Source organism: Panthera tigris, chromosome B1 (assembly GCF_018350195.1).
Source record: "Panthera tigris isolate Pti1 chromosome B1, P.tigris_Pti1_mat1.1, whole genome shotgun sequence".
NCBI classification, from domain to species: Eukaryota; Metazoa; Chordata; class Mammalia; order Carnivora; family Felidae; genus Panthera; species Panthera tigris.
In genome coordinates, this window is record NC_056663.1 from 163,149,055 (window position 1) to 163,176,147 (window position 27,093).

At 44.1% G+C, this 27,093-nt stretch overlaps 1 protein-coding gene across 5 annotated transcripts; it reads left to right on the plus strand.

The window, feature by feature from the left end:
- Positions 1-3,948: 3,948 nt before the first annotated feature.
- Positions 3,949-20,387, plus strand: OCIAD2 (OCIA domain containing 2). 5 transcript variants are annotated; one of them, XM_042984569.1, is made up of 9 exons: positions 4,026-4,104; positions 4,695-4,890; positions 6,461-6,588; positions 10,509-10,595; positions 10,888-10,984; positions 12,641-12,694; positions 15,961-16,008; positions 17,176-17,293; positions 19,091-20,385. In XM_042984569.1, exons 3-9 carry the CDS (start codon positions 6,523-6,525, stop codon positions 19,170-19,172), a joined length of 552 nt encoding a protein of 183 aa, XP_042840503.1. In that variant the 5' UTR covers positions 4,026-4,104; positions 4,695-4,890; positions 6,461-6,522; the 3' UTR covers positions 19,173-20,385. The 5 variants fall into 5 exon arrangements, with proteins under 5 accessions (XP_042840507.1, XP_042840504.1, XP_042840503.1 ...); XM_042984570.1 differs by lacking the exon at positions 4,695-4,890 and having other exon boundaries at positions 4,018-4,104; positions 19,091-20,384; XM_042984571.1 differs by lacking the exon at positions 10,509-10,595 and having other exon boundaries at positions 19,091-20,379.
- The last annotated feature ends 6,706 nt before the right edge of the window (positions 20,388-27,093 follow it).

Here is a 27,093-nt window from a genome sequence, read left to right on the forward strand (position 1 = left end):
GTTGATGGCCCAAAAGCTCAAGCCGAGACCTTGGTGACATGCCTCTCCTGACAGGAGTGTCAGCTCATAAAGGGAAGCAGAACCCGTGCTCAATCTTTGTGTGACACCTCATAGAAACCCGACCGTTCTGTGCTTTTGTGAGACTTGACGTTATTTATTCCTCAGAGAACGAATGAGTGACTCACAGAATCTTGTGATTCACAGAGCCTCTCACAGAACTAGGCAGATGGCAAGGGGAGGGCTGGGGCAGGAAAAAAGATGACAGGCAGATGAGGGCTGCTCTGGTGCCTCTGATGTCATCCAACATGCCCCTCCCCCAACCCCCCTACACACACACACACACACACACACACACACACACACACACACACACCAGGAAACTTCCCTACCAGGAAGCCAACCACAGCCCCTTTTACCCAGCAGGGAAGAAGAGGTGGTTGTGAATGAGCCCGGACCTCCCTGTGGGGCTGATCTAGAGTCCCGCCTGCATTAAAATCTATCCCCACCCCTCCCACCCTCAGGAGGGCCAGCCACATGGCATTGTGCTTTCTCCCACCTGCTGTCTGCTTGCTGGGTCCCTCCCCCGCCGCCCCCCCCCCCCAGCTCCTGCCCAAGCTTCTGTCTGTACCTGTCTCCTGTTCTGTATCAGTTTATGCATCTCTTCTGCCCAGTGAGGCTACTGGGGACATAGATAATTACAAAGGTTAAGAGCATGAGTCTGGAGCTAAGCCACTAAAGGTCTGAACCCTGGATGTACCAATTCCCAGCTATGACCCTGGCCATGTTAGTTACCTTCTCTGGGCCGGATTTTTCTTGCATGTAAAGTCAGAATGAGAATACCTATTTCTCAGGTTGTTTAAAAGGCCCTGCAGGAATCTCACATTTTATGTGAATCTGATTACACATGTCATCAAATTTTATTTCCTCCTATTAACTAACTAATTAATTAACTTAAAGGCCCTGCAGCCATTTTGTGAAGGAAGAAAGGAAAAAAGGAGAAAAAGAATTGTGGGCCCCTTGAAATAAAGGAGCAGGTATTACTCATTTTTTTCATTCTGTGCCCCAATGAAATCATTTATTTGTTCCCGAGTTCACACAATGTCCCAGTTACTGAACAAAATCAGTCCCTGCCCTCAAGTAGCCCATAGTCAAGAGGTGGTAATGAATGACATCAGTAGTTGTAACACAGTGTGATGACAGTTGAGGGACAGCGGGGTGGCATCGCTCTGAAAGCACATGGCTCTAGAGCCGGGGTTCAGATTCTGGTGCTCTCACTTCCTGGCTATGTGACTGAATATGTTCCTAGCACCTCTCTTGCCTAAGGACAGTGCAGGGCTATGGAAAGAGTTCAAGCTGGAACCTGCTGTGAACATTTTGGCACTTTCTAAATCAGCCCCATTTTTCACAGCATTAGCCAACAATAATCATCTTTGTGGTCATGATCCTGAAGCTCTGTAGGATGCTGAAGCAAAGCCTAAAAAAGGACTCTGTTCAATGTTATATTCTTCTAGGGCCAAAACGATTTTATTTTATTCTAATTTTTCGGGAAATGACAAATTCTTTGTGGGAAGGATCCACATCTTTTCTCTTTTGTCTCTGAAAGTGTCTAAAACAATACGTGGGCACACCAGATTTGTCCAACAAATACTAAGTGAGGAATTTCTATAATTCCTGCACATTGCATATAGGTAATTTCTAGTTATTTAAAGCAATTAACTGAATGTTCTGATGGAGAGTAGAAATGAAGATTGGGACATGGACATTATTTTAGCAAGATGCTAAAAGCCCCTAGGGTATTTGTTGGATGTTAGACTTTGGTGTAATGGGAGGCTGTTCGGGTTTTTTGTTGTTGTTTGTTTTTTTGTTTTTTGTTTTTTGTTTTTTGTTTTTTTAACAAAATCAGTTAGAAAGCTGTTCCTTTCAGATCAGAAAATGGCAGAGGGTTATTTCTGACTTCTGGTACTACAATGTAAAAGTAACAATAGAATGCTATGCCCTTGGGGTGCCTGACTCTTGATCCCAGGGTTGTGGGTTCAAACCCTGTGTTGGATGTAGAGATTACTTAATAAAGTCTTAAAAAAAAAAAAAAAGAATGATATCCCCTTCCATCTGGAAAGGAAAAAAGGAATGGAAAGAAACTGGTAAATTGCAAAGAGTAATGTGGTCTGGGGGGAATTCTACTAGGGAGCACTGATCCTTCAAAACAACAGCATCTTGACAGACAGCCTTTGAACCCAGGCTCCTTCATTCATTCACTCGACAGCCATTTTTGAGCCTCTTTGATATCTGAGGTGCTAAATATCCAACAATGAACAAAACAGATATCATCTTCTTCAGTAGCTCGTGAAGATTACACTGAGGCAGAGCAAACAGGTTTTTTTTTTTAAAAAAAAGAAGCTCACTGGTAAGTATATAACAGAGGTACCTGGGTAGCTTAGCTGGTTAAGTGACTGACTCAGCTCAAGTCGTGATGTCACAGTCATGAGATCAAGTCCCGTGGTAGGTTCTTTCTGGAAGTGAGGAGACTGCTTGAGATTCTCTCTCTGTCTCTCTCTGTCTCTCCCCCACTCTCTCTCTCTCAAAATAAATAAATAAACTTTTTAAAAAGTATATAATAACAATTCATGATAAGCCCTATGGAAGAAAACAACGGGGCATCCTGCTTTGAAAGAGAAGGGAGACCTACTTTTGTCTGATGGGGGGTCAAGTCAGGCTTTCTGAGGAAAAGTCAGAGAAGGATGAGTATGAACGAACCAGGACAGGATTGATGGAGTGGGGACTCCAGTTAGGGAGAGGCTCCATGCCAGGCCTCAGGTGGGCAGAGCTGCGTCAACTTGAAGAAAGAAGAATAGAAAGCAGGCAGGGGTGGCTGGTAGAGGGGCTAGAGAGGGGGTGAGGACTGTGGAAAGCCAGAGGCATTAGAGACCAATCAGGATGGTAGGAAACAGTGAGAAATGATGAGGGCCTTCTACTTGACTTACAACCTGACTTCTAAGTCAACACACTCTCTGAGCCCCAGTGCTGGGCATCCCAGGGGAAGATGCTCAGCTTATAAGGATGAGGAGGTTGGGGTGAGTGATAAAGATGACAAAGGCACCGGGCAGCTTTCCCTCAGTGTCAGTGTCAGCCACTGACACTGGGAGTGGCAGGCAGCCAGAGCACAGGGACAGAGAATAATAGAAAGAGAAGGCTTGGGAGCCAGGCTGACCTGGCTTTGACTCCAAAGTCCCAGGCCTTGCACAACACCCGCCTACTCTATAAAATGAAGATGACAGTACTCGCTCTAAAGGTGGTAAAAAGGATTCCACCTGGATGGGTGAAATGAGCGAAAGAGGTCAAAAAGTACAAACTTCAGTTATAAAATAAGTAAATCATGGGCGTGTAATGTACAGCATGGTGACTACAGTTAATAATACTGCATTGCCTATTTGAAAGTTGCCGAGAGAGTAGATCTTAAAAGTTTTCATCCCAGGGGGGAAAAATGAATTGGTTTTGGTTACTGTATAGTGAGCCACGTCAACTAGACTTAGTGTGATCATTTCACAATGTACGCAAATATCTAATCATGAGGTTTTACATCTGAAATATAATGGTATATGTCAATTATATCCCCCCACCCCCCCCCCCCCCACAAAAAAAAAAGGAAGGAAGGAAGGAAGGCTCGCCTGTAAGTGCATGTGAACACCTGGCCTAGGGAGAGTGTTCGGTAGATGGTAGTTGCAGTTCTTGTTGGGATGAAAGAAGTTCTCTGAACGTCGAGGAGGTAGAACCTACCAGGTGTCTAGACTCGGGAGGGGGTGGGAGCCTCCGAGAGCAGCGTTTCAGCCGGAGCACTGGCGAGCGGGCGCTGACGTCACCGCGGAGAGAGGCGGGGGTTGGGTGCACTCGCCGTGCGAGCCGAGGGGCGGAGCGAGAGGAGGAAGGAGCGGCGCGGGCAGCTCGGGGAAGAGGCGGGGGCCCGGCGGCGGGGAGGCGGCCGAGGCGTGGGGACGGCGCCGGGAGGCGGGAGCAGTCCCGCTGCAGCTGCGGCCGCGGAAGGAGGCGGTCTGGGCTCGGCCCCGCGGGCCCCCAGGCGCGACCAGCGACGGGTCCCTACCTACGCAGGTGAGCCCGCCCCGGGTGACCGCGGGCGACAGCGGGAGGGACTGCGAGGAGCGGGAAGGGGTGGGGTGGGGGGGCGCTCCTCTGCCGCTTTACCGCCGGGGTCCTCAGGGGTGGGACATCTAGAGTCGCCCCTTCCAGCCCTTCCTCTCCTGGCTCGGGCTCCGGCCGACATCGGGCAAACGTAGGACGCTTGGGGTTGTGCAGGTGGCCTCAGGGTGTAGATCGAGGCAGAGTCCTGCGGGCTGTTTCCGGCTTCCCTCCCCCGCCGCCAGAAAGTGCGGCGACCCCCTCCGCTGTCCGTCTGAGCTAGCACCCCTCCTCGTGCTGCTGCGGGCCTCCCTCCCACTGCCCAGCTGCCAGCACCCCTGCAACCCCAAGCACTGGGGAAGCAGAGGGACCCCAAACCAGCCCCGGGCACGGTGGCGGGAGCTGCACCTGGAAGGCAGCACGCTCCCGGGAGGTTTGCTCAGATGTGGACTGATGATTCACTGGGTTTGAGGGGACCCCCAAAGCTGAGATGTGGTGTCCTTGCTTCCGGATTTGAGGCAGCGGCCCAATGCCTAAGCAAAGACTATCTAATTTGGCCTTAGGTCAGCAAAGGCTTCCTGAAGATCCTCAAGAAATAGAGTGCCCAGGGCCACTCTGACAGCTTGCCCTTTACTGCTCATCCGCCCGCGGTGGGCAGGGTCCTGAGCTGGGGTTTATGGACTCATCCCTCGTCTTCCTTCCTCATCCTTGCAATAGCCCCTCAAGCCCCTTGCTGTATCCATCACCCCCAAGTAACAGGTGAGAATGCTGAGGCACAGACACATTCAATCACTTGCCTCAAAGCACAAGGCTAGTGAGGAGTAGAGTCGGGATCTGAACTCAGGTCTCTGATTTCAAGACTTTTCACTGTAGGGTATCATCATGCTGCCTCTATAATAACATTAGATATCTGAGGTGAAGCCTGGTACAACTAAGGGTCCCCTTGGCTCATATGCCTGGCATTTTAGTAGGAAACTGAAATGTGTATGATATTTACTTTGCAGGGAAATAGAATCCAGGGCTATTGAGTGTAGTGGCCATTGTTGGGGTGAGGAGTGGGGTGGGGTCCCCCTGGACTATGCCCAACATTGCCAAATCACTTTTCTGAGCCATGTGATACTGATAATTCATTCTCTCCTTTAGAAATTCCTACCCCTCTGTATCAACTATTCCTTCTCAGTCATTTCCTTGGCCTGTTTTGTTTTGTTTTTCTTCTCTTGTTGGTATTCCCTTAGCCTCAAAGCTCACATCTTCCAATACTCTTTGTAGATCATTTTATTCATGTTTCTTGCTTTACCTATCATCTTTACGATGGCACCTCCCAAATTCATCTTTTCAGCCTATGCCTAATCTGTAACTCCAGACCCAAATTATCAAATATTCTAATTCCTGCTGGCTAGTTCCAATGTATGCACCCACAGGCACCCATATCCAACATTTCCAAACTCAGATTTATCATCTCTGTCCTTCCATGTGGTCTTGGTTCAGGTCTTTTCAGTTCCTTGGCTGGACAATATATTACCTTCCAAACTGGTCTTCCTGCCTCTGGAGCCCATCCACCCCTTGAAAGCTCAAAAATCTTAGCCTTTGGTGTCTTCAGAACTGACTGGAGAGAATAGACCTTTCTTTCTCCTTCCTTAGTACCCTGTACGTACCTGTAACGGAGCCCTTTGCCTATTGTGTAACTGCTGACTTGTCTTTCTTCCCCTTTAGACCCAGAGCTCCTTCAGCACTGATTTGTCTTATCCATCTTTGTATTCCCTGGTCTGGCACATAGTAGGCACTCCATAAATATTTGTCATACCTAGTGACCTTGTAATGAATTGAAACTTTTTTTAGGACACAATTTCTAAATTTTTTTTTTTTTAACGTTTATTTATTTTTGAGACAGAGAGAGACAGAGCATGAACAGGGGAGGGTCAGAGAGAGGGAGACACAGAATCTGAAACAGGCTCCAGGCTCTGAGCTGTCAGCACAGAGCCCAATGCGGGGCTTGAACTCACGGACCGCGAGATCATGACCTGAGCCGAAGTCGGCCGCTTAACTGACTGAGCCACCCAGGCGCCCCTAGGACACAATTTCTAAGTAGTAGCACTGTGCATAGTGCCATTTCACTACATTCTAAATCTAATCTGTCACTAGGTGAGTTAATTTGTGTGCATTGGTGGGGAAGAAGCATTAGAATGTGAGTTTCGCAGGTGGCTGGAGATGAAGACTAATGATAAAATGAAAATAAGTTTTCCAAATTGGTGAGTTGATACTAAGGGTGTTTTTAAGGTTGATTTAAACATTCAGCCACGGCATAGTGACTCCCTTCTACTTTCCTTAGACTTCACGTCAACGAATAAGCTGAGTACGCTCACCTAGAAGAGAAGCAGAGACAAAGTCATCATGGCTTCAGTGTCTACTCATGGAAATCAAGATAAAGGCCCCCATTTGCCACCACCAAGCAAGCAGGTATATTTTTTAATTTGGACGTCTGCCAACTGAAGAGGAACATCATCCAGAACCTTCCTTAGACCTCATCCTTGGCCAGTCATCTTTTTGCAGTCTGGCACTTTGTTGGATGGGCGCAGAGACAATGGAGTGGGGCAGGAAACTATTTTTCTAGCTTCCTTGAAAAGGAGCCTTTTCAGTTTTTACTTATAAAATCCTTTCTTTATTCTTCCCTGTTTAGAATCTAGCCTGACTCTTACGTAGGCTGTCAAGGACTGAAGAGGTTTCCTTTAGCAGAGCAAAAGTCTTAACTGAATCTAACAGAATGATACATCATGCCTGCTTTTACATTTTTATTACCAGGGCTGATCATACTGATCTATGCTGCTGACAGGTGTTCCTTAACCACTAAATTAGTGATCAGATTGAGAACCCTAGTGTTAACACGGGCACAATATTTCAAATTGTTCAGAAGGAATAGTATACGTTTTGGGGACACGTAAATGAAGCAAAGAGAAAGTATTGTGATGGGAAAATGGAGTTCCTGTTCTCCAGCATCAACTTTCCCAGCTAAAATGAGTTTATGAAGAGGGGTGATGTTGAAGGAGCAAAGTTTAGGAGAGGTTAACAGACAAATGACACGCAGTCACAAGGAAAAGAATTTAGACACCCGAGTTGCCTCTGTGAAATAGAGAACCATGAAACATTTATGGCTCTACAGGAAAGGGTCACCAGAACTCCTCTGTGGAGACTGTGCGGGAGCACCGGTCTTGACTGCAGGACTCACAGCAAGTGTGGTAGTCAGGGTCCCTGAGTCTGGATGCATATATATGTGTGTGTTTGGGACAAAGGAGGGAGGGAGATGTGCCCCACCCCTGCTGCACCCATAGGCAGGACCAAGGGGAGATATTTACACTGCGATAAGGAGTGCTTGCTGAGGAACTAAGGTAAGTGGAGGGTGAGAAGAGCTCCCTCTCTCACCCCGTGACTCACTCACCCTGACCACCGTCAGCCAGGTGCTGTGCTGTGGGGAGTTGTAGAGAAAGAAGACAGAGGTCACCTGCTTGAGTTGTTTATAGAACTCTGAAGGCATAGGGGCCGTGAGGTCTTCCCACCTGTCATCATGCATGTAAAGTGCTTGGCACAGTGCCTGGCCCGTGGAAAAGTACTCAAGAAACGGTGACCATCATCCACATTGTTATCTACTACAAAGAGTCCAAAAATGAATATTGGCAAAATCAGCAAGGCAAAACTCAAAAGTGAAAGAATTGCACCTCAAGAAAAACATGAAAAATCCAAGAGGTAAACGGCAGAGGTCCTACATAAATAATTCACAAACAAGGAGATACAAGTGTGACTAATATAGTAAGGAGCAAATTAAATAAAATTTGTTTTTAAAAAATGAATGAAGGGCACCTGGGTGGCTCAGTTAGTTAAGCCTCCGACTTTGGCTCAGGTCATGATCTCACGGTCCGTGAGTTCAAGCCCCACGTCGGGCTCTGTGCTGACAGCTCAGAGCCTGGAGCCTGCTTCGGATTCTGTGTCTCCCTCTCTCTCTGCCTACCCTCCGCTCATGCTCTGTCTCTTTCTCTGTCTCTCAAAAATAAACATTAAAAAAAATTTTTTTAAAAACGAATGAACCACCCAGAGGATGGAAAAAATTATTTTCAAATGCATATTTGGCAAGGGTCTATTATCCACAATATACAAAGAGCTTTTACAGCTCAACATCAAAGAGAAAAACAGCCCAATTAGAAAAACGGGCGAAGGACTTAAATAGGTATTTCTCCAAGGAATATATGTGAATGGCCAACAAGCAAATGACTAGATGACCAATGTCATTGGTCATTAGGGAAATGCAAATCAAAACCACAATGAGGTACCGTTCACAATCACTAGCATGACCATAATTTAAAACAGAAACAGTTTAGCTTATTTAGCTTAAATTAATGAAATAATTCATATTGAGAATTTTAACGTGCTAATTTGAAAAGAACAAACAAAAGAGAAAATGAGAAGTGTTGGCAAGGATGTGGAAAGGTGGGGACTCTCATACTTTGTTGGTGGGAAAACAGTTTGGCAGCTTCTCAGTAAGTTAAACATAGAATTACTGTGTGGGTCAGAAGAATTGAAAACAGGTGTTCAAACAGTTAGTAGCAGCTCTATTCACAACAGCCGAAAGGTAGAAATGACCCAAATATCTATCAGTAGATGACTGGAGAAACAAAATGTGGTATATCCATACGATGGGATGTTATTGAGCCACAAAACGGAATGAATTATTGACACGTGCTAGAACATGGATGAACGATAAAAACATCATGCAGAGGGAGAAAAGAGAGCCACAAAAAGAAACATACTGTATGACACCGCTTACATAAAACTACCCCAAATGGGCAAATCCGTACAGCCAGAAAGCAGATTAGTGATCGCCAGGGAGCCAAGGGTTGGAGGGAGCAGGAAATGAGGAGAGGCTCCTTAATGAGTATGGAATTTCCTTTGGGGGTGATGAAAAAGTTCTGGAACTAGACAGTGGTTGTGGCTGCCCAACATTGTGGATGGACTCAGTGCCGTAGATTGTCTACTTTAAAATGGTTGAAATGGTAAGTATTATGTGTGTGTTACCACAATCAAAAAGCATTGAACTACCATATAACAAAAGAGCACAGCCCAGGTTCAGTTGAGGGATTGCCCCAACATTCGAGGAGAAGGGTGTTGTGGCTGAAGAATACATAGATTCTCAAACACATTAGTTATCAGAGAAGTGCAGATAAGAATAAAATATTAACATTTATACCTATTGGACTGTCAACATTTAGAAAACTGGATAATGCCAAATATTCCAAGCTTTTGTTCTTTAACCTGCTTACAGTCCAGCTTCACTGGCCCCTAGGTGGGGTCTGTAGGCATAGAGGAATGTTCAAGACTGCTGGTGTGGGTAAGTATGATGCGGCCATTGGGGAGAGAACTCTAGCAAGACTTTGTCAAATCGGGAATACACATGCCCTGTATTTTACTTCTAAGGGTATATCTGAGAAGTATTCTCACAGGGGACTGTAAGGAGACATGCCCTGGTGAGGAAACATCCTCCAGGAAGCATCCTGGAGAATTAGCCAGCAGTTGCAACAGTGAACTAGATATGTAAGCAACATGGATGGATCTTAAAAGCATAGAGCTGAGTTGAAAACATTTTAAGGGGCGCTTGGGTGGCTCAGTCGGTTAAGCTTCCAACTTTGGCTCAGGTCACGATCCACGGTTCATGGGTTCGAGCCCCGCATCGGGCTCTGTGCCGACAGCTCAGAGCCTGGAGCCTGCTTCAGATTCTGTGTCTCCCTCTCTCTCTCTGCCCCTCCCCTGCACACCCTCTGTCTCTCTCAAAAATAAATAATAAACATTAAAAATATTTTTTAACATTTAAAGTACAATTAAATATACAAAACTTCCATTTGTATAAAAAAAGATGCATGCACCCATAACAGTGAACATTTTGCAGCAATGCATGCCAACAAATGATCGGCATTAAGCCCCCAGAACGGCAGTGATAGAGGAGAATATGAGAATAGAGAATGGAAGTAAGAGTGAGTAATATATACCCACAAAAGGGGAAGGGTGGTATATGATGGGAGTTAGTCCAGATTATAGCATATCAACACAATAAAAAGAATAGATCTAGTAAAAGTGATCATTTCAACCATGTTGGTCATCCCATCAGAAATTACGTGCAGACCACTTATGAATGTGTAAAAAAGAAACCTGTTAAGATAGAGTATGATGACAAAAAGTCGTTTGTTGGCGAGTTCTTAGCCTAAAAATGCATACAGAAGTATAAACAGATGAATTGGAATGCAGATCTATAAATAGCTAACTTGTAGTACACTGCCCTGAATGGGATCCCAGAGATGGAAACATTGTGCTTTGGGGGAAATCTCTTCTTCACCCAGGAGGCAACTGGGTCTCAAGGACACCAGGCAGGCAAAGGGAGTGAGGAGCACTGCAGGCAGGATGAGCCGCATGGACGGAAGCTGGGGGTAAGAAAGAAAATGTGGCCTCGACAGTGATTCATTGTGACCAGATATCTGCTCCATACTCGCGAGTCCATGAGTCACTCTGCTTCTGCAGCTGGGATGCTTTCCTTGCCTAAACCCACCCAGCGTTCCCAGTTGGAAGGCACTGGCTGAGACTGGTCATTACTCTGCTGGCAGCCGCACAGGACACACGCTGTGTGACCTGAGTGAAGAGACCTCCCTGCCCTCCTCTAGAGAAAACAGCAGATGCTTTTCTAATGATTTCAGTCAACTCACCACATAACTTTCCTTGCAGAGTCTATTATTTTGTCCAAAATCAAAACTGCACATCCACAGAGGAGAGATTTCAAAGATTATCCGAGAGTGTCAAGAAGAAAGCTTCTGGAAGAGAGGTAATTGAACCCCTCTTAATCTTTGCTAACACCATATTTGCTGCAATAAACTGCCCAAATATCACAGTAGAATTATGGTAATGAGTCCCTTTTGAGCAGAGACTGCATAATTCCCTGAAGAACTTTAAATATCAGTGGCTGTTTCAATTCTAAATCCATATTGAAGCCCTTTTAAGTGCAGAGGTCATACCTGATGTAGGAACACCTTCCCTCACTTAGCAAGAAGTGATACACACTTTCCTCCGTGTGACCAAGGGCGTGTGCCAAGAGTGTTATTTAGAATTTCTGGAAAGATTTGACCCTCCTACATTTCGCTAGACTAACTTTCATTGAGTTCGGAAATAATGTCAGGTTCATTGCTTCATCCCAGAGCCAAGCACAGCACTACACATATAGAAATTGCCTAGTAAATATTTGTGAAATGAGAATAAATAAATAAATAAACATTAAAATTTTTGTGATACGAGTAAAAAGTGGCAACATTCCATTAATAATAATTCTCTTACAATGTCTCTGAAATAACCTTTTCTGCTGATTCACTTCCTCTTGCTGGGCCTGTCTTATATAAGGCGAGGGTGTGAATTCATGCTGTGCATTAAGGTCTCTTCCAATTTAAAAAATTCATGATTTGTCATTTGAAAATGTCATAATAGAGCCCATAGATTTAGTCCCAGTGTTTTGCAGCATTGGGATAATTTATACTTTGAAATACACATTTTTTAATTTCTTAAATCATTCAAGTTCAATATCAATTGTTTTGGAATTGGAAGCAACACTTTAGAACTTGATATTTATTATATTTTATGATTCTTGATCATGCTCCTAGAAATTCACGAGTTTGTTTTTTGGTTTTTTTTTTTTTTTTTTTTTTACAACCTATGAATAAGTAATTTAAGTAAGCACTAGTAGATTAACATTTCAATATGACCCATTTGTCTCCCATCAGGTAGATATGAGTGGAAACATTGGTTGCTATTTGATTTTTCTCTTGCTGGGAGGAGCTGGATGTTGTTAAGTGCTCTCTGCTCTTGGAAGAAGTGTTGCGTTTTGATAGAACTAGATACCGCCTTTGCCAAACTAACTTGCCTGTTTTAAAAATCATAGCTCAGCACCGCCCATGTTTAACATGAATGTGATAATCTCATAATCTTCAGAAAATAGACATATCCAAATTGTGACATATCCAAAATATCCTCTAAGACAAGCTGGGAACGGTCCTAGATCAGGTATGCCAGAGTTTAGTGTATTGTTTTTTAACTTTTCTGTAGGATTGAAATTTTCAAGAGACAGCTAAAGGCGACTCCCAGATTCAATGGCTAAGTGTGCACTCTCACTAAGATACCTTTGTCGTCTGTGGCGCTCAGCATCTGGTGCGTGGTGGGCGGTCCCTAAAGGCGGGTGTCAGAGCTGGAGTGGCACGGGGCTAGGTTTTGTCATGGTAATGCTGTGCCTCCCGGCTGAGTGACTGGGACAGATCTCAAGAAAATTCTTCATGCGGTGCTTAATAAATACTTGTTGAATAAGTAAAATAACAAATGACTAACACCTCGTTGCCAAGGTAGATAAGAGAAGAAAACACAGGCTAATTTCCCCTGACTTCTGGGTGAGGTGCCACGTTTTAAACTAGCGATATTGAACCGGATCTTTCTTTTGCAGCTCTGCCTTTTTCTCTTGTGAGCATGCTCGCCACCCAAGGACTAGTCCACCACGGTAAGATTCAGAATCAGTTATTGTTCGACTTGAGAGCCCAGGTTTCAGTGATGCTCCTGGCAGCTTTCTGGCACTTGGCATTTGTTTTTTGGTGGAAGATTTATGTATGCAGGTTTTTGCTTATTTTCAGCCTAAGCACCCCCTCTCCTGAAGATGTCCTAATCTCCAGGAGTGGCTATATTAAGTTGCGTGGCAAAGGGAAATTAAAGTTGCAGATGAATTAAAGCTGTTCATCAGCTGACCTTAAAATAGAGAGATTATTGGGGCGCCTGGGTGGCTCAGTGCGTTAAGCATCCGACTTCGGCTCAGGTCATGATTTCGTGGTTTGTTGGTTTGAGCCCCGCATCGGACTCTGTGCTGACAGCTCAGACCTGGAGCCTGCTTCATATTCTGTGTCTCCCTCTCTCTCTCTCAAAAATAAATAAACATTAAAAAAATTTTTTAAAATAGATTTTTCTGGATTATCTAGATGGGCCCAGTGTAATCAAAGGGTCATTAAAAATGCAAGGGTGGATGAGAAGACGGAACCAGGGGGATGGCAGCACCAGAAAGGCTCAGTTCCACACTGTCTTGGCTATGAAGACGGAGGAGGGGCCCAGGAGTCTGGGATGTGGCTGGCCTCTGGAAGCTGGAAACGAGAGAAACTCTAGAACTTCCAGAAAGGAATGCGGCCCTACTACTATCTTGATTTTAGCCCAGTGCTATGGTCTGAATATATGTGTCTCCCCAAATTCACTTGTTGAACTCCTAAGGCCCAGTGTGATGGTATTAGGAAGGGGGCCTTGGGCAGGGGTGGAGCCATCGTGAAGGGATTAGTGCCCTTGTAAAAGAGATCCCACAGAGCTCCCCAGCCCCTTTCATCACATAATGATGCAACAGGAAGTCTGCAACCCCGAAGAGGGCCCTCACCCAACCATGCTGGCACCTGATCTTGGACTTCAGCCTCCAGAACTGTGAGAAATAAATTTGTTTTGTTGCTAAGCCACCCAGCCTGCTGTATTTTGGTGTAGCTGCCCAAATGGTCTGTCACCCAGTGAACCCATTTTGAGCCTCTGAGCTCCAGAACTATAAGGTAACAAATTTGTGTTGCTTTAAACCACTGAGTTTGTGGTGAGTTGTTACAGCAGCCACAGGATACTGAGGCAGCGACTTTCTCTGTGCCAGAGTCCCTGTGTCTCCCAGGGGCTCCGGGTATGGTTAGACAGATCGTTTCCCACCCAGCTGTGCTCCAAGGAGGTAAGTCACACTGAAATCCACCCGAACTCTGTCCATCACGCCATTCCTCATGACAAGAGGCTGCATGCAAGAGGCTACATCTGCCTAAGGAAGGGACCCTGTCTAATCTGAGCAACAGATCAAGAGAACTAGCAGCCGCCCAGCACCTCCCCACATAACCTCTTCCTGTCTCTTAGAGGTTTCCACTTTTCCTGTCTGTTCTCCCTTTCTTGCTCTCTTCTTTCTTCTCTCTCCATCTCACCAGAGCCTCCATAGACATTACTTGGTCCCCAGATAACAAGAAGGTACCTGACCTTGTTGAAGACCACTATACTAAACACTGCTAATTACCAGGATTTTTTTTTTTTTTTTTAAAGTAGGCTCCATGCCCAGCACAGAGTGCAATGCGGGCTTGAACTCATAAGCCTGAGATCAAGACCTGAGCTGAGATCAAGTTGGACGCCTAATCGACTGAGCCGCTCAGGTGCCCCAATTACCAGGATTTTTAAAAGAATATTTGTACCCAGCAAACATGAGGGAAAATGTTCTAGTTCCTTTTGGGGTGTCAGAGACCACATATGTCACATATCCAGGAGAATCCCATTTCACTCAATATTATTCTTGTCTTTAAAGGTGATTTGTTAAATATAATTTCATTTTTATAACTTCAAGGTAGCCTTTTTATAGAAATATATTCATCAATCAGTAACAAGCCTTCATCAGACCACTTCTGACAACAAAAAAATATGGCCATGACATCTATAGGGGTTAATGTTTTATAAATATTAAACTGCTTAAAATCTACAGTTTTCTGCATGTGTACAGATATACCTTTCCAGGTTTGTATATTAGTTTTCCATGGCTGCTATAATAAATTACCACAAATATGGTGGCTTAAAACAATACAAATTGCTTATCTCAGGGTTTCAGAGGTCAAAAGTCTAAAATGGGTCTCACTGGGCTGAAATCAAAGTGTTGGCAATGCTGCATTCCTTGGGGGAGGGGTGAGGGGGGATATGGGGCTTCCTTTCCCTTTCCAGCTTCTAGAGACCACCTACATTCTCTGGCTCATGGCCCCTTCCTCTGTCTGTGAAGCCAGCAACACTGAGGCAAGATCTTCTCATACTGCCATGATATGTCTCTGAATCTCTCTTCCATATTCAAGATGATTACATCTTTTTTTTTTTTTAATGTTTTTAATGTTTATTTCATTTTTGAGAGACAGAGCATAAGCAGGGGAGGGGCAGGGAAAGAGGAAGACACAGAATCTGAAGCAGGCCCCAGGCTCTGAGCTGTCAGCACAGAACCCAATGTGGGGCTCGAACTCACAAACCACGAGATCATGACCTGAGCCAAAGTCACCACTTAACTGACTGAGCCACCCAGGTGGCCCTCAAGATGATTGCATCTTGATTACATTGGGTCCACCCAGATAATCCAGGATGATCTTCCTATTTTAAAATTACTTGGTTAGCAACCTTAATCCCATTTTCTTCATAGTTTCCAGGGATTGGGATGTGGACATCTTTAGGAGACCATTACTCTGCCTTCCACAGGTTTTATTGTTTTCATTTTAAAATTATGATATATATACTGTGAATCTCTAAACTGAGACTTCGTGTTGAGTTACTTAAAAAGGGGAGGGGACTATGCCTAATTGCTTGGAACTAGATTGTTAGCCCCCTCTTTGCGTTGATACCATTTTTTTTTTTAATTTTATTAAGTAATCTCTACACCCCATGTGGGGGTTGAATGTAGAACGCCAAGATCTAGAGTTACATTCTGTACGGATTGTGCCAGCCAGGTGCCCCCCCTTAATATATTTAAATTAGTCTTAAATGGTCTGTTTCATGTTCTTTTTCTGTACATTAAAGCTACTAATACTTTGCTACTTGCTAAAAATGGTTGAGAGTTAAGTTCAATTAAGAATTGACTTATAACTTTTAACAAATCATCTCTTTAAGAATCTGTGTATATCAAGATTTACTTTAATGGTAAATTTAAATAAGGTATAAAATGTAATAATAACGTATTTATATATTACTTCTTAGGTTATTTAGCATCTAATCCAAGATTTGGATCATTGCCCAAAGTTGCACGTAAGTTATAGAAGTTAAAAAAACAAACCCTAAAAAGATTCATTTTTTTTTTTTTAAACAAGATGTTTATAGCAACTGGAGATATGAATGTCAGGTTAACAAACTGCCTGCGTTGACTCTCTGAAAAATCAGTCTGTTTCTTGTCACTTTGAAGTTCTTAGTTCATTCAACACTTTCTGATATAAGACTGAACAGTAGGGACTCCACCTTAGGCCTCGTTAAAGCCTGGACTCAGAGGCATGGGCACAACATACAAGAGGAGACCAAGCAGAGCCTCTGGATGATAGAGCCATTAGGGCCTGTCATTCTCTTCTTTTGGCTAGTTAGCCGGGTTTTTTCTAAATATTTTCTTTTTTTTTTTTTTTTAATTTTTTAATGTTTATTTATTTTTGAGAGAGAGAAACAGAGCATGAGTGAGGGAGGCGCAGAGAGAGAGGGAGACACAAATCTGAAGCGGGCTCCAGGCTCTGGGCTGTCAAACTCGCAAACCGCGAGATCATGACTGAGCCACCCATGCACCCCCAAGATATTTTCTATAATGGACCTACCAAATGAATAATTTTTAAAAATCAGAGACTTTCTAGTAATACGTTTCCCACAAACTTGGGGTTTCATCTTCTTCCACTCATACACAGACCCGTTATGTACAAAGAGGACGTGTTGCAGTTCAGGGTCTGAAACCTCATTCCCAGCAAGAAGAGCAGGTTGGACATTTCTCCCATAGGAGATCCCCTCTGCCTCGTGAGCTCTCTTCCCTGCAGGCAAGATGGAGTGCCGCTGCCCCTACTGTAACCCATCAAGAGAATTAAGGGCCTTTCGTGCCCCATGATTTGGAATCCACCTATGGCCACCACCCAAAGCCCACCCCTCCCTGCCTTGGGGCCTCAGGCATTTGTTTGCCACCTGGGCCTCCCACTGGCTGCCTGCCTCCTTTGCTGGCTCTATCCTGGCCCTTCCACCACCAGCTCAAAACTGAGGAGCTCAGAAAGCCTCCATTTCCCAATCCTGCTCTTTAACAGGGAGACTCATTCTCAGAGGTTTTGTTCGTTGATTTACCACGGTACTTTTCATGTAAGAATTACTACTGTTAATGTAGAAAGTTCTAGAAGATAATTAATAGAGGTGATGCTGAGCTTTTAAATTATCTTTCCTCACCTGCTTTTACAGTTGCGGGTATCTTGGGATTTGCCCTTGGAAAGGCATCATACATACGAGTGTGCCAGAGTAAATTCCATTCCGTCGAAGATCAGCTCCGTGGGGCTGGTTTTGGTCCAGGGCATAACAGGTTTGTAACTGTTTAAAAATTTTTATTAAGTTCTTAAATTTTAATTCCAGAGTAATTAATGCACAGTGTTCTATTAGTTTCAGGGGTACAATACAGTGATTCAACAGCTCCATGTATTAGCCAGTGCTCATCATGTCAAGTGTACTCTTAATCCCCTTCACCTGCTTCCCCCAGCCCCCCCACCCAGCTGCCCCCTGGTAACCATCGGACTGTTCTCTATAGTTAAGAGTCTGTTTCTTAATTTGTCTCTCTCTTTCTCTTTCTCTTTCTCTTTCTCTTTCTCTTTCTCTTTCTCTTTCTCTTAATTTGTTCCCATTTGCTCACTTGTTTCTAAAATTCCACATATGAATGAAATCATATGGCATTTGTCTTTCTGACTTATTTCACTTAGCATAATACTCTCTAGATCCATCCATGTCATTGCAACAGGTTTGTAATCTTTTTGGCTGAGGGACTGTTTTTATTTATTCATTTATTTATTATTTTTATTGGAGAAAATAAAAGAGAGCAAGCACGCGTGCAGTCAAGCTGTGGAGAGGGGCAGAGAGAGAGAAAGAGAGAATCTCAAGCAGGCTCCATGCTTAGCATGGAACCCAACGCGGGGCTTGATCCCACGACTGTGGGGCTCAAACTCAACAACCAGGAGATCATGACCTGAGGCAAAATCAAGAGTCAGATGTTTAACCAACTGAGCCACCCAGACACCCCTTTGACTGAGGGATTGTAATGAAGATAATTATAAAAAGTTAAATAAGGCCTTTTCACCACTGACAATATTAGACAATTTTTAAAACATCTCTATGTTGAAAAAAACCTCTTTAACTCTCAATTTTTGAGCTGTTGCTATTCAATAATAATTACCTGTTTCATTTGCTCAACATTGAGCACTTACTGTGTTCGAGACATCGTGCAGGTCTCTAACGAATACCTTCATCAGCAGACATGGCTTCTACGATCACGGGGTCACACCGGATTTGAACAGGTTTCTTTACGGCGGGACTTCTCAGAACCCTTCTAGGTTGGCGTGTATTGCGATTCTCATTCAGAGGTGTCAGCCTCGGGACTCTGGAGTTAAGGACATTACCCCAGTGGTTAGAGTACCCAGGTGAAAACCAGTTCTACGGCTTACAAAGCTGTGTAACCTTGGACAAGTGTCTTACCCTCTCTGATTTTCAGTTTCCTCCTCTGTAGAAAATGGTGATCAGAATTGTTTTCGTGGCATGTTACAAGGAATAGGAGTGATTATTTATGACAGTGAGGGCCCAGTAAATAGTACTTATTTCTATGATAGTATTGATAGGTTTGGTGTTAGGAACACATTTCTTTCAAGACCTTCACTTGTCACAGTGGGTTCTATTTGAAAGGCAGCATGAAACCTGTGAAAACAACATCAGACGTGAAGATCATTATTGACCTTTGTGGGGGGATGACATTTGGGGGGGGGGGTCTCAAACCAAGAAACAACTCCTGTTTTTCCTTTAAATATTAGGACTTGTGAGGGGCACCTGGGTGGCTCAGTCAGTTAAGCATCCAACTCTTTTTTGGCTCAAGTCATGATCCCAGGGTCATAGGATCGAGCCCCATGTCAGGCTCCATGCTGAGCATGGAACCTGCTTAAGACTCTCCCTCTCTGCCCCACTTTTGCACGCACACACTCTCTCTCTCAAAATAAATTAAAAAAAAAAAAATTAGGCTAGTGAACTTCCACATAGAAGACGCCTCTCAGTCACGCTGTGTTAAGACTAGATAGACCAACCAGTGACAAAGCACAGACTTCTGTTTTTGCTTCCATTCTAGGCACTGCCTGCTTACCTGTGAGGAGTGCAAAATCAAGCACGGATTACACGAGAAGGGAAGCTCTCAGCCTTCAGCTTCTTAAACTTGTCTCTATGGCTTTGGAAGTTCCTTAAACCTCTCTCTGAATTTGTACACATTTAGAATTTCAAGTGTACTTTAAAATAACATATGTATAGTGGAACAGAAACATTGTGCTTCTCTCTTTTTGACATGCTTTCTGGGGAAGATCCTCAATTGAAGTGAGCAGTATATGTTTGTCTGCGATTTGAGAACTTGTCGGGGGCATTCACACACCAAAAAAGAAATTACATTGCATTCCTTAACTTGCTTACAGCTGAGTAAAAGCGCTTCAAGTCTTCGCTGATTTGGGCCATCCATTCTTTCACTCTGCTTTTGTCCAGGGTTTTAAGATCGCGGATACAGGATGGGAGTGAATATTCAGGAACTTGGGAAGCCATGCCCCAAAGAAAACCAATGTGTATAGAGGTAGAAACACGGGACAAGAAAGACTGTGTCTTATAGGTTTGAGAAGTGCTTTCTAAAATATAGGAACCAAGATGTTTAAGTTGATAAAAAATATTTCCCTTGAAAGAGTCAGAATTTGAACCCACTGCCCTTTCAGTGACATAGATGACTTTGTGCCTCATTGGTGTGGTGAAGTTTTGGAAGAACCCATCATCTTTAGGTTACTTGTTTAGCATGCTCATGGTCAGCACTAAAGAACTGGGTTCTTAAACTTGACTTTCCAAACTGCCCCTCCTTCTCCCAAGGAACAATTTGTTTATGGGAACGATCACTTGAAGAATTAATTCACGGAATGACAAACTTTTGGGGCTATAAGGAGCTCAGAAGCAGCCAATCCAACCCCAGGAGTTGGATTCCTATTCTCCTACCAGGTTTTCTGCATGAAAAAACCAACCAACCAACCAGCCAGCTAACCTCTTGCACTGGAGACCTTGCATTTTATGGCGAGTTGTCTGAGACCTTCATAAACATTTAATTTGCATCTTCGCATTTTCTCAGGAAAATGCTTTATGTATGTGTCGCCATTTATTTACTGGTTTGTGTGTGTGTGCGTGCACACTTGTGCATACGTGTACCTGTTTGTATTAATACATCTTGAAACCATGTATAAAAAGGAAAATCTCATCAGAAGTTAATAATTGATCTGAAATATCTCATTTTAAATATCAAAAATATTTGGGAAATTTTCTTTTTACATGAACCTTAAGTGTATGACATGGAGGGTTTTGTTTTTTTTTAAGTTCATTTATTTTTGAGAGAGAGACAGAGTACAAGTGTTGGGAGGGGCAGAGAGAGTGAGAGAGACAGAGAATCAGTTAGCACAGAGGCTGACGTGGGACTTGATCTCACGAAGCTTGAGATCATGACCTGAGCTGAAATCAACAATTGGACGCTTACCCGACTGAACCACCCAGGCGTACCTGAAATGGTGTGGTTTTGACTTCATCTCCTTCATAGTATGTATCCTGGTCTTTCAGTTGATAAAGTTCTATTTCTGTAAATCAGAAGCCAACAATCCTAGCTTAGTGGATGCAGTTGAACTCCTGACTCTGGCAACGAACTAGTGGTGACTCTGTTCTCTGGGTGATTGGCAACAATTCAGAATTAGGCACATTTATTTCCTACAAGCCAGAAAATGATTTCCCAGGGATCAGAACATCTTCAGATTGCCAAGCACAGCAAGTCAGTGTTGAAATCAGTCTTGGGGTACTGGGAAAAGTTGAATCTATTGTTGAAAAGGCCCATTGTTTTTATAGCTGACGTCTTCATATTTTCTCCTGAGTCAAATTGGATTTATTGTTTGGGCTCTCTGCTTTTCCTAAGCAGGTAAGTTATTCATTGAAACAGTTCATCACAGTGATCTTTCCTTTCACGGGGTGAAAGGAAATCAATAAAGAAAAAACTGGAAGGTCATCCAAGAAATCTCAAATATTTTGCTGCTTTCTCTATTGCGTATATTAGGAAGCATGGATCGTGGGGAGAATGTTTCTTGCAGGAAGATGTGTCAAAAGAGTAGCATTTGTCTTGCAGCATTTAGAGATTACCAACACTCGTCACCAAGCTGGTCATAAGCTTATGAAAGCATTGCCTTCATGATAAAAACAGACAAAAAAGATGTACTGTATATAATGCTTATATATTTTAAAAATTCTCACTTAAGGGGCTCAGTTAAGCATGTGACTTTGGCTCAGGTAATGACCTCACGGTTCATGAGTTTGAGCCCTGCATCTGCTCTCTGCTGTCAGTGCTGAGCCCACCTTGGATCTTCTCTCTCTCTCACTGTCACTCTCTGCCCCTCACCTGTTCATGTGAGCGTGTGCATGCACATGCACACTCTCTCTCTCTCAAAAATAAACATTAAAAAAATATGTCTCACTTAAGCAAAGATATTCTCTTCCCTTGCTGTCAGAATAAATGACTTATCTATTGTCTGTTAATGTCATGAAAGTAATAACAGTTATCTTGAATGACTTGATTAAGCAATGAAAAGGTCATACAGATCATTTTCTTGTTCAACTAATGCAATCTGGTAATCAACAAAACTTTTCCACATTAGAGCTCAACTATAGAATTTGATTTCACAGACATTTGAGGTTTGCACAGGGGCACCTGCGTGACTCAGTGGGTTGAGCGCCTGTTCGTCTCAGATCATGATCTCATGGTCATGAGATCGAGCCCTGCCTCAAGATTCTCTGTCCCTCTCCCTCAACCCCTTCCCTGCTCCCTCTCTCTCTCTCTCTCACTCTCTCAAAAGACAAAACAAAACAAAAGTTTGCAGAGATTTCAGTGATTAACCCAGAGGCAGCAAAGTCCAGGACCAGATAATCGAGTGAAGCTGAACTAGTGTAGTGGTATGTTAAACCCAGTCTTTTTCCACAACACACACAAATATGTGGGCCCACTGTTGCCACATCTTCCAGCTTTTCAAAACAAATAACACAGGTTTTTATGTGAGGATTCTGGTTTTTATATGTTCATTCTTTCATATATTCAATTACTGAGCAACCCAGTCTGTGCCTAGGCACAGTCCTAGATCCTGGAAATGCAACAGTGAACACAACTGACAGAATTCTGTCTTTCTGGAGCTTGTATTCTTTTTTTTTAAATTTTTTGGGGTGCCTAGGTGGCTCAGCCGGTTGAGCATCCGACTTCAGCTCAGGTCATGATCTCATGGTCTGTGAGTTCGAGCCCTGCATCGGGCTCTGTGCTGATGGCTCAGAGCCTGGAGCCTGCTTCGAATTCTGTGTCCCTCTCTTGCTCTGCTCCTCCCCGGCTCATGCTCTGTCTCTCTCTCTCTCAAGAATAAATAAAACATTGAAAAATTTTTTTAAAAATCTTTACTTATTCTTGAGAGAGAGACAGAGTGAGAGCAGGGGAGGGGCAGAGAGAGAGGGACCCAGAAAATCTGAAGCAGGTTCCAGGCTCCGGGCTGTCAGCACAGAGCCTGATGCACGCGGCTCGAACTCACAAAACGTGAGTTCATGACCTGAGTCGAAGTCAGATGCTTAAACCGACTGAGCCACCCAGGTGCCCCAGGAGTTTCTATTATTGCTAGTTTGCGGCGTGAAATCCAGTCCAACCACCCACCGCTGTGAGAATCCTCTCCACTCTCCGGGCAGGTGAGATTCCAGGACGCACATATGTACTTCTTGGGGAAGGACACCTGCTGATCTATGGTGCCATGCTTTATACCGCCCAGCTGTGCAAAAGTGTTCGGAAAGGTCTTATGGGAGCCCAGGTTCGCCTCCCTCTCCCCTAGACTGGAAGCTCTTCCAGGATGAGAAGTATGTCTTCTTTTACTGATGTCTGAGTCTCCAGCCCCAACCCGAGTTCTTGGTCAGATATAGGGACTTCGTTTATGTTTGTCAGCCTACACCCGTAATGTCTCTGTGGCTACAAAATAGGATTCTTATTCTTCTTTCCCAGAGCGGCCTTTAAACACTGGAACACATGTTCCTCTCAGTTTCTTCAACCATTGGAGTGGGTTTCCAGCCCTGTCACATCCTGGTCTTGGGACACCTTTGGTACGTGTTGTCCTTTCTTACACCAAGACCCCAGACATGGATTGACCGGTTCAGAAAAGACCGCAATCATGGAGCTTTTCATTTCAGGCACGTGCACGGACAAGAGTGACCCTACCCTGCATGACGCTCTGTGCTCATATCCAGGCTCCGCCGCTGACTGAGTCAGCTCTGTGCCTCCATTTCTCATCTGTAAAATGGAAACATTTTAGACTGTCCTGACAGGTTGTTCATGAGGATTAAACGAGCTACTACTTATTATTTTTTTCAAGTAATTCTATGCCCAATGTGGGGCTCGAACTCACGACCCCAAGATCAAGAGTGGCATCCTCTACCCACCGAGCCAGACACATACCCCTTAAATGAGTTAATACTTACAAAATGCTTCCAATAAATAGTGCATGACTCAGAGTAACCACCAAGGGATGTCAGCTATTACTACGACTACCACGACTTTTAATTGGAGTCCAAAAGTACGTGTCACACTTTTTTGGCCTGTGCTAAGCTTTTCACATGACCTACCTTTAAGTCAAGTCTCCCCATTTTACTCTTAGGCAGCTGGTCATTCTGAACTCCAGTGTAACGCATGATATCTTTAGTTCTTTTTGATTTCATGATGCTATTATCCGTCCTTTTGAGTTTCAAATTTGTAATTCAACAGGTGAGTGTTGTGTCAGCTGCCCTGGAAAATATTCAGTTAACCCCTTTGGTTTCTTAATGTATAGTGTTCATGGTAAGTGCTCAATCTTTGTTGGCTGAATGATCGTCTTGAAGAATGTATTACAACCTTGAAGAGTAGTTTGGTTTATTAGAGAGAAGAGACGTCTCTAGATATGGTGGGACAGGAATGAGGCTAGGAAGGGAAGGTGACAAAAGGGGAAGGGTGGGAGGGAGGAATTAATAACGGTGGGGAAACAAATATCAAAAAGGAACTTCCCTTAATACCTCCCTGGTTTTGAAAATCAGGGCTGTTACCACAGGCCTGATGATTTGGAAGCCCAGAAGTGGCTTCCTTCATTAATTCGACAATAATTTTTCAGTACCTACAATATGCAAGGCAATGTGCCAGAAGAAAGGGGGGTATTTTCATACACAAGAAGTAGAGAAAAGATATATAAATAAACAGCTGTAATACAATGTGGGGTAGTGTCTGTATGAGACAGATACGAATGAAAGGCCCACTGGAATTCGGGGCAGCAATAGTTACCTTTGCTGCCCTCATAGATTGTATTACCAGCCTAATTCTTCACCTCTCCTTACATCCTTGCCTTCGGACATGGAATTTTCCATTTCTTCCCACTGCGAGTGGGGCACAGTACCTAGCTCTTGACCTTAGGTTTTGTCCACATGACTTGCTTTAGGCAGAATGTGGGGCAGAAATGAAGGTGTGCCAGTTCCAGACTTAAGCCTTACAAGCCCTGTGTGTTTCTATTTGCGTCTCTTTTTTTTTCTTTTTAACTTTTTTTTAATGTTTATTTATTTTTGACAGAGAGACAGCGCATGAGCCGGGGAGTGGCAGAGAGAGAGGGAGACACAGAATCCGAAGCAGGCTCCAGGCTCCGAGCTGTCAGCAGAGCCTGATGCGGGGCTCGAACTCACGGACTGTGAGATCGTGACCTGAGCCGAAGTTGGACGCTCAACCGACTGAGCCACCCAGGTACCCCTCTACTTGCGTCTCTGTCTTAAGGACAGGCCCGACACTAGATAGAGAGGCACAAGGCTGCACACTGATCTCCAGCTCCACAATTGCCAAAGACCCAGTCGTTATAATAACCCCCTTACTCTGTATCAGAGCAATTCGGCTTTTCTATCAAACTCTAATACAGAAACTTGGTAGCTGTAAGTGGGGTGCTGCCATAACACAAACCTAAAACGCGACATTGGTCTGGGGGACAAGAGGCAGACCATGTACTGACAGGACTTTGGGGACATGGTTAGTGAAAACTAAAAAGCCTGGATGAGGGTCCTCACAGAAGCCTAAAGAGCTCTCAAGGTGACTGTCAAGGATCACAGGAGAGGGAAACATTATTGGAAGCTGGAAGAGATTTTGAGTATGAGTCACAGAGTTTAGCAAAACTCTTACCCGTGGCGACGCGAAAAATTGAAAATGTACCTAAAACGATCTGAGACTTCTGGGCAATGTTGAGGGTGACACTTGGCTTCTTCTAGCTGTCTAAAATGAGAGAAGAGATGTAATTAATATAAAGAACAATTTATTCCAGGGGCGCCTGGGTGGTTCAGTCAGTTAAGTGTCCAACTTGGGCTCAGGTCATGATCTCGCAGTTCGTGAGTTTGAGCCGTGCTTTGGGCTCCGTCCTGACAACTCGGAGCCTGGAGCCTGCTTTGGATTCTGTGTCTCCCCCTCTCTCGCCCTGTTTATAAACATTAAAAAATAATAATAATGAAGAATATATTCCACTTCCAAATGTGATTTGTAGAAAATATAAAGGTTCGTTAAGTCTCTTCAGCCTACAAGTTTCTCATACTGAGAAATGGCTTCCAGGCAAAGACCAAATCCAGAGTGGGACAAAAGGTTTTGTTCGACACCACGTGACCGTGCTTCATAGGACATTGCAGACACACAAATGGCCCTTTAGAAGTCTTACAGGCATAACCTGTAGACCCTGTCCAAGGTTTCTAATCGCAGGGAGCCGCCCAGCATAGAAAAAGGACAGTCTCCAACAGACTTATGGATGGCTTTTGTGTAATGGAATGCATCATAAACGGATACTTCAGAACTGCACAGATTTAAAAAACTGTTATCAGTTTGGACAGGGATATATAGAGGTCTCGGGATGCTGGATTTCTATGGGGAGGAAGGCTGAAAAAATTACTCTGCTGCCAACGTGAACTACATCGCAGGGGAAGGCAGGACTGAGAGCTACGCTGAACCCCTGGGTGGGAACACCTAAGCCCTAACAAAGAACTGGCATCGTGAGCCTGCTGGACTTGTGGGAATCGCCATGGACAAGTGACTGGCATTGAGCCTCTCACTTCCCCCTTCTGAGTAGGTGTGGTGACGTGATACCCAACGGCTATTTGAGATGAACAGGGCAGGTGGCTTCTCTTCAGTTCACAGGTCTGAAGACTGAGAAAGGGTACTTCAGACACTCACCTTAGTGCCTCTTCCGCAACTGGACCTGATGAGATGCGCTCCCAGACTCTGAGCTGTTATAATGGATGTGAACTGGAGGTCCTGGGAAAGTAGTTTATTTTGCATGAGAGGGATGTCAATTGCTGTGGCCAAAGGGTGAAGAGTTGCAACACCTTCCACCCCACTGTTCTTTTAAAAATGTGACTAAGTGGGAGTCTTATGTTCCTGCCCTTTGATAGGAAGGCTTGTGAAGAAATGATGCTACAGGCCGGAGGCCAAACCAGAAATAAAAGGCAAGGCAGCTGCTGACATTCTTGCTGCACCATTCACATCAGAGCTTTAAAAGGTCAGTCTGTCCCGAAAACACCATGTTGTGAGACGTCCACAAACCCACCCACGGGATGTGACCAGGTCCTGAACCCAGACGAAAGGAGAGATGCCACGCGGCATCTGAGACACAGCCAAATCACTCCGCCGAAACCTTCCTGAATTCTGGACTCACAGAGAAAATGGAGATAATAAATGACATTTTAAAGCCACTGAGTTTGGGGACTTACAACAGCTAATTGAACATTGTGTTTCTGGTAGAACTGCAATGAGAAAGCAGAATTTAGAGACCGTAATTTCATTTTCCATTCACCTAAACCAGAAACAAATATTAAGTCAATAACGAAGTATACCAATTTTTATTCCTGTGGAGTTTGCAAATATTTCAAACACAGCCACTACTCTAAGGTGTTCTGCTCTTTACCGTCATGAGTCACAGTCACTGTATCGTTATTATTCAGAAATAGATGACTCTATTTCCTATCCCCATGAAACACCACTTACTTTAAGAGATTACAAACAATAACACCATGAAA